The sequence below is a fragment of the Aulonocara sp. 'chitande type north' Nkhata Bay genome, linkage group LG5, assembly GCF_057382095.1.
Source record: "Aulonocara sp. 'chitande type north' Nkhata Bay isolate Kocher_YH1m ecotype deep benthic linkage group LG5, A_spYH_male_GT1.1, whole genome shotgun sequence".
NCBI classification, from domain to species: domain Eukaryota; kingdom Metazoa; phylum Chordata; class Actinopteri; order Cichliformes; family Cichlidae; genus Aulonocara; species Aulonocara sp. 'chitande type north' Nkhata Bay.
In genome coordinates this window covers 15,363,887-15,371,907 of record NC_141348.1, presented here as the reverse complement: position 1 = coordinate 15,371,907, position 8,021 = coordinate 15,363,887, and the positions used below count along the sequence as shown (strand labels likewise).

Here is an 8,021-nt window from a genome sequence, read left to right as displayed (position 1 = left end):
TGTTTTAATAACACCAAGTATGTGTTTGACTCTTTGGCACAAAGCCATGAGGTTAAATGTCTCACATATTTCAAGTTTTTTAAAAACTCTACTTCAGGGAATCCTCGATCACCAGACGGGGGTGTGTATCACTAAAGGATTCTGAAGCAATCACAGTTTGCAGAGACTTTATAATTTTGGTTCGATTCCCAGGATCAAATGCCGAAAAAGCGGGAAGATAATATCTTCTTCACACATGAGTGATGATTTTTGAGTGAATACACACTGAGGGTCAGTAACTATAAAGCATTTGAAAGGCAAGATCAAAGCTGGCATTGTTCAGTTACTATAAAACGTTCGTGACGTATTAAAGGTTATGAGGCTTCTTCCATGGAAAGGCAGGTATGAAACCACACACACACACAGACTGTATTTTGCACTTGTGTATGTGGGTGTGGAAAGCAGAGGACCGGGTCTCTTTACTCTGAAAAAGTCTGTCCTCACTCACTCTGAGCTGGATATACTGAACAAGAACCATGCTCCGCTTCATCCTGTTGGTATGTAACATTTCTGTTACATTTTATTTCTTATAAAACTATGTGCTGATTATGTGAGCAAATCTTGTGTGCCGATCTCGTCATCTATCATATGGCCACATAATGACAGATGAGAGATGCCACGTGACAGATGTTATCTGAAATCTTCTTATAGACAACAACAAAAAATCCTCCAAAATATATTTTTCTTTTAGTTTTTAGATTGCTTAAAATGGAGTTAAGGGTTTGTTATGAGCCATAAAAGTCAGGGACTTCCTTTGAAATGGTTTCATTTTTCTTATCATGCTAAATGCCTTTGCATGTCAATAGAAATATGTGTGTGCGCTCACCTTATCAAAACCTGTTTACCAACAAAGCAGGTACATAAATTAAAGCTACAACCTTTTGCCATACCTTAACATTCCTGCTTTGTCTTTCAGGTTTATTGTTTGTCAAGTGCAGCAAACTCAGAGCTGTTGAGCCGTCACAGAAGGGCGTGGATTATTGATTCCTTTGAGATTGAGGAGGGCCATCCAGGGCCATTCCCATATGAGTTGGGCAAGGTGAGAAATTCAAGCAGAAAATGTCCATTTCCAAATTTCATAAATAAATAATGACAAATTCGAATGACATATTTTTACTTTGGACTTGGTGTTGGCTGCCCATTTTGTATGACATTAGCTGTAGAAATGTAGAACATCGCTTGAATGTAATGGAAATAAGCATACAGCATTGTCCAGTTATGATCAGTTGCTTAAAAAAGAAAAATCCACTAACAGTGTACAAGCAGTTTTGTGTTTCAAATGTGTATTTTGTCCTCTCTTTCTTTTTTTAGTATACAAAAATAATCAATAAAATTTTGGGAGGAACTTTCATTTTAATGTAATTGCCAGAAAATACCCGTAGTATCCACCATAACTGACCTCACGGAGATTTGCTGTTGTGTTGTAGGTGAGTGTTGATAGGGAATATCAAATATACTTTGAACTGCATGGACAAGGGGTGGACGAGGAGCCGATGGGAGTCATCTCCATAGACGAATACTCTGGCATGTTGAACGTCCACAAGGCCGTGGACTATGAGAAGTGGCACACACTTGAGGTTAGAATCGACACATGTTAAACTCCAACATGTAGCGATGCCGCAGAATTTCTGTTCACAGTGACCATGAAAAAATCTGTTATTGTGGAGTCGTCACTGTTAATAGGTTTGCAGGACAAAAAATTTGAGTTCTAATCAGATTATGTATTATCCTCTGTAAATATGAGGTTTTCCCTGATTTCATACACGATATGTAAAATATTGACACTAAAACATCTTTAAAGCACATTTTCTTGTGAGAGAACTGAAAAATATTTGTATTATGATTTTTCACACTACATTCCCAATGTCCAACAATTTATCATGTTTGTCTTTATACTGTAACTAACTCTGCATGATATCTTTTGATGTCTAGCTAAGATTTGAGGCCAGAAAAATGGACATATCAATGGACACCAGGTTAGGAATTCAGATTTCTATAAAGGACATCAATGACAATCCACCACGCTTTGAGAGGGATCTGTATGAGATTAACCTTCCTCAGGAATCAACACAAGGTAAAAGTAACAAACAAGCAAACAAAAAATGCTCCTTGATTTGAACTTAATTACACAGTGATTATTAAATATGCTCGTTAGTTTGAGTTATTATTTCCCGACAGGCTCCAATCTTTTGAAAGTGCATGCTACTGACATAGACGAGAGAGAAACACTAAACTCAACCTTCCACTATGAAATCAAATCTGTGTCTCCAAATGTTAGAGACACTGAACTCGTCATTGATGAGTCTGGATACATCTCATTCAAAGGATGTTTAAATTATGAGGTAAGAGACTCTTTTGTTGATATGTCAGGAGTACAAAACACTTTAAAGATGAGTAAGAAGAACGGAGGTATTTCCTGTTTGGCTAGATCTGTAACTGATAAGACAAAGTAAAACTAAGCATTTATGCAGATATGAATATTTGCTTTGAGTGCTTTCTCATGTGTGCTTTTGTTCCAATGAGCAAATTATCTTCCTGTACTACATAAAATTACCAGTAAGCTACATTTGGTGACAAGTGGTCCAACTCCTTTGGGAGGAAATATAGAGAATAGTATTAATTCTTTATTCTTCTTTTAGTCTGTTAATGTGAAACTCTCCATTTGCTTGTATTAAGGTGGCTGAAAAGTTTACAATAGTGGTGGAGGCCAAAGACCACGGTGAAGTAGTCAAACTGTCCAGTTCAACCATTGTTGTAATTCACGTAGGGAATGGCAACAACCACCTTCCAGTCATCAGTGGTCAAACGGTAGGCAGTCAGTTGGTGTTGCAAACTCCAAACAGCACCAGTTTCAGCAGTTTCACACCTGTAACCTGATACTGATGTGTAGTGTATACAGAACACAAGGTAAGACCCAATGGTGATGTGGCATTGATTAGTCAAAATATAAACATAAGAAAAGAAAACTGAGGTAAATTGAAAAATTGTGAAAGGTGGAAAGAATAAAATATGCAAATAATATCATATTTCAGTTGCATTTATACTGCGTTTAAGGCCTAAAACATGGATGCAGTTACATTGTTGTTGTTATTACTTGTCCATATTTCATATAATTGCCAAATCATAATTTTATAGAATGATATCTGCCTAAGCCACAAACTAATTACAAGGAATATAAACACTTAATCAACCACACTGAATCCATGATTGCATAAATTGTAATATCAATAAACATAGATGAGGAAATTGTATACATTTCATGTTTTGTACTAGTACCAGGGAGTACTTCTACAGGTTTATACACCCTGTATTCAAACCACAGGGCACTGGTAAAGTGAAAGAGCTTGAGACTGGGGTCTCTCCTGTGAGGCTGCATGTGACAGACAAAGACACCCCAAACACCTCGGGATGGAGAGCCAGGTACACCATACATGGTGACGAAAGAGAGAACTTCAAGATACTAACAGACTTAGAGACTAATGATGGGATCCTGACAGTAGTTGAAGTAAGTGGAGGTTGGCTACATGTCATGCATTACATTGACACCCACAGTTTCTCTGTAACTACTTTCTCAACGTCTCTGTAATATATATTTGTCAAACCTGCTTTTTGGGCTAACAAAGATTATACTCTTATATAATGATGCTGAAAATAGCTTCTGAATTTCACAAAGAAAAATTTACTGATTTTGCAACTCTGTTGTATAATTTCAGCCTTTAGACTTTGAGAATGGGGCGCAGAGGGAGCTGTTGATCTCAGTGGAAAACGAGGCACCGTATTACTCCTGTGAAGTAAAAGAGAGGACGTCCTCAGGCCTCTGGAAAGTTGACACCATTAAAGGCCATGATCCCTCTGGTGCAGCTGAACCTCAGTCTGTGAAAGTCACCATTGATGTGGAGGATACCAATGACCCTCCTAATTTCAGCATGACGGTGAAAGAGGTCGTGGTGATGGAGAACGTACCCGCTGGAACCTGGTTTGATAAAGTGACAGCTGTGGATCCTGACTCCAGTTATTCCAAAGAGTTTGTGTAAGCGATTTATTTGATTAAACATCTCTGAACGTTGATCTGAAGCTGTTCAGTTCTGTCTAAGTGCACTGAATCTGTCCACAGGTACAAGGTAGGAAATGATCCTGCTGGCTGGGTGACGGTGGATCCCCTCACAGGAAACATCACAATGATAAAGACGCCCGACAGAGAATCTCCACACGTTGTTAACGGCACCTACACCATCTTAGTGTATGCAGTTGACAAAGGTAAACACACACTCTGACTTTTAAAACACAAACAAAACAAATCTAAATAACAGCTTTTTTTTTTGTACTACATTTCTTGCATCTTGGACAGGTATACCACCAATGACAGGAACAGCTACACTACATATCCATGTGTCTGACCAGAATGACAATGTGCCACAGCTAACAGTGGACAGCCTGGATGTGTGTGTGTCTGATGCCCCCACAACCACCAACATCGAGGCCTTTGACCCAGATGAAGAACCTTATGGAGGGCCTTTCACTTTTGAACTGTTGGGAAATGTTGAAGGAAAATGGAGACTGAATCCTGGTTATGGTAGAAACATCCTTCGTGTATTTAGTGACATATTACAGAAAAACAAGCACAAAAGCCAGAACTCCTAAAGTATCCTATCATTTTGTGATCTCTTCTTCAAGGTTACACAGCTGGTCTGGTGAAGGAGCCCGGTGTGTCCTATGGTCAACACACAATTCATCTAAAGATCTCCGACATGCAGGGAGCATTTAAAGTTTACAACCTCAGTGTGACTGCATGTGGCTGCACTGTGACACCAAACTGTCGAATTCGCCAGAAATCTGAAATAAACATTGGCCCTTATGCTTTATGCATAATAATTTGTTCACTCTTACTACTTCTGTGTAAGAAACACACCGTTTACTTTAGTGTAGGAGAACTGTGATATGTGTGCTAACATCTCTAAGAACCCAGCATAAGTTTTATTTTACTCTTTGACAGTTCTGCTGCTGCTGGCTCTCAGCATCTCGTCCAAAAGAGAGTTTATCACTATGGAGCCTGAAGATTGTTCAGGAGGAATCCTCCTCCAATCAAACACTGAGGCACCAGGAGACAACTGCGAGGTCACTGTTTAGAAACATTTGCATCCATGCCAATGACCCATTTAAAGGGAAATATCAATAAACCATTTCTCTTTCTTTAGATTCCTGTCACTATTATGGAAGAACCAGTTTGTATGGAGCAATATAATCAATCTAATTTCCATATTCCACTGAATGGGATGAGAAATGGGAGATATTCAGCAAGGGTGGGTATGAATGAAGTTCAGACTTTTGGCAGTTTTCGGAGTTTACGCTCACAAGCTAGGGTAGGTCATTCTTCCATGGAGCATGTACTTTTGTAAAAGCATCTCAGAATCCTCTATAGATCACCTCCTGCTCTTGTCATCCTTTTGAACAGGATTTTACACAGAGGTCCATCCACCCACGCTTTGGGGATTTCAGAAGAGAAAGCCAATACAGCCAATACAGCTACACTGGGAACCAGGTTGTACACACCCACAGAAGATTGAGGATGACTTACAAATGGATCTTAAAATAATAACTATATATTTTTGTTCTTTAAATCTCAGTCAAACTGGAATTCTCCAATAACCACTGGCTTTGACAGCAGCCATCAGGTAGAACACCAGAGATTTGTGTTTGTAATCTTTCACTTTGAAATCAGAGATAAAGAAATGTGAACCTTTTGTGTGCAGTTTGAAGACATGAGCAATATGAACGTCCTCCAAACACAAACCGTGAGCTGTGCTACGGAGTCTAATGACATGCAGGTTAAACTGCTTCAGTGCCTAATCTCTTCAGTAAGTTACATCTCCTGTGCTGCATTATTCAAAACATATGAGCATGTATGATTCAAAAAATAATAATTTACGTGTTGCAAAATTTTCAGAAAGTGTACTCACTCTGGAAGAAAGAAGTGGACTTAGGAGACGATGAGCTTCACATCTATGCAGTGGAGGGGAATTTAGAAACCAACTCAGCGTTGGAGACAATCAACATTTTGGAAGAGGATTCATTTCAGGACACACTGAAAGATCTGGGTCCAAAGTTTCACCAACTGGCTTCTATATGCAGCCCGACACAAATACAGTACTCAGGATATCCTGTTACGTAGCAAACATTTTTTGTTTCAAGTGTGAGGAAGAAGGCATTTAATCCCTTTATTCCATTCAGATTTGGGGTTAATTAAAAAGGGTTTGTGGCAACCACTTCTGCATGAGATATACTACCAGAGAGCTTTATTGTTAATCACATGTGTTTAATAACTGTGCCACATGCATCTTCATTTTTCATATCAAAATGAGGAAAGAAAAACAAAAGTGCACAGTTGCTGGATTATAATTGTTCGTCACTTTCATGTTAGGATCCAAAATGCTAATTTGCATTTGGGATAAACAAAAAAACCCAAAAATCATCTTCACTGAGTGCTCATGCAAAGGGTGGAACTCAAGGTGGTCCCCCTTAAACAAGTAGAAAACTACAGTATTTACAACAGTTTTGAGAAAATTGAAACCCTTCAGAGTCTACCTCTACCAACTTTTGGGAGCGCTCTCTGCTCAGTGGCATTTGGCCCAGGTGGTCCTCGTAAAAAGGCATTTTTTGGGGTGAGGCTGGAGATTAAGGAGGTTGTGGGGTCTTTGTCACAGAGCTGTGCCTAATGCCAAAATAAAAATGAATTGATTATGTGGTGTCCACAGTAATCAGGTTTGAAGAGCTCCTAAAACTCCCTACACCACATACATACTGGGAGTTAGTCATGATAGGTAAAGCATGTCTTTTTTTTAAAAAAGAGATCTTGCTTTTGTGTTGAATCTCGAGCATCTGTGGCCACGATAGATGTGTTTTTACCGGTAGTTTTAAAGGTGTTATGGGGTTTTGGACTCAGGGTTTCTGTTTTGGTTTTGAGGATCATTTGTGTTTGAGGTATTATAATTTGTATTGTTTATATTTTTGCTTTATCTCCCAGCCGCCTCAGTGCTTCTTGTATAAATAGTGTTCAGTGTATTCTGTTCAGGTCTGTGTTTTGTCCTCCTGTGTCTCATGTGCGAAGTTAGTCTTCTCTCCCCTGTCACAATCTGCGGGCAGCATGTGGAGCTGAGGGGACAATCCAAATGCAGACACACGGAGAAAAGAAGGCTGGTTGTCAAACATTACAAAAATAATAAAAATGGATTGTATTTATATAGCGTTTTTCTAGGCACCCAAAGGGCTTTACAATTCCACTATTCATTCACTCTCACATTCACTCACTGGTGCAGGCAAGCCACAGTTGTAGCCACAGCTGCCCTGGGGCAGACTGACAGAAGCGAGGCTGCCATATCGCGCCATCAGCCCCTCTGGCCATCACCAGTAGGCAGTAGGGTAAAGTGTCTTGACCAAGGACACAATGACCAGGACAGAGAGAGCTGGGGGATTGAACCGGCAACCTTCCGGTTACAGATGAGCGTCCCAACCCCCTGAACCACGGTCGCCCAAGAAAACCAAACTGAAAAAGGAACAAATCGTGAAAAACTAAGCTGGAAAAACACTTGGAAAATCTGGAAACACTAAGAACTTGGAGACAGAGAGAGGGAGATCGAGGGACACAGAGATAAATAAACATGAAGACAAGACAGAAAAGGGAACACTAAAGGAAGTCTGATAACCTACAATCAACCTGAATCACAAGGCATAAACAACATAATCAGAAAACTCATAAGCACAAGAAAACTAATCTAAGAACTATAACCCACTGTTCAAGATCAAAACAATAAACAAACAAGATTCATACGTCCAAAACAAAAACACTGGGTCAACAACCCAGAACCATGACGTCCCCATTCATTTGTGTCTGTCTTCCTGTTTTACTTTGGTGATTGTTGTTGTATGTTGTAGGTTTTTTTCTGTGATTTACCAGAAATAAAACTTGGTTTTGAGTTCACTCTTTC

At 39.4% G+C, this 8,021-nt stretch overlaps 1 protein-coding gene across 1 annotated transcript; it reads left to right on the top strand.

Moving 5' to 3' along the window:
* Positions 1 to 515: 515 nt before the first annotated feature.
* On the top strand, positions 516 to 6,342 carry cdh27 (cadherin 27). Its single transcript, XM_086294170.1, has 17 exons — positions 516 to 536; positions 956 to 1,078; positions 1,467 to 1,616; positions 1,972 to 2,113; positions 2,218 to 2,381; positions 2,716 to 2,847; positions 3,362 to 3,544; positions 3,753 to 4,069; positions 4,154 to 4,296; positions 4,388 to 4,612; positions 4,714 to 4,935; positions 5,033 to 5,154; positions 5,235 to 5,399; positions 5,492 to 5,578; positions 5,664 to 5,711; positions 5,790 to 5,894; positions 5,984 to 6,342. The coding sequence occupies exons 1-17, from the start codon at positions 516 to 518 to the stop codon at positions 6,206 to 6,208; spliced, it is 2,574 nt and encodes an 857-aa protein (XP_086150296.1). The 3' UTR covers positions 6,209 to 6,342.
* Positions 6,343 to 8,021: the final 1,679 nt, after the last annotated feature.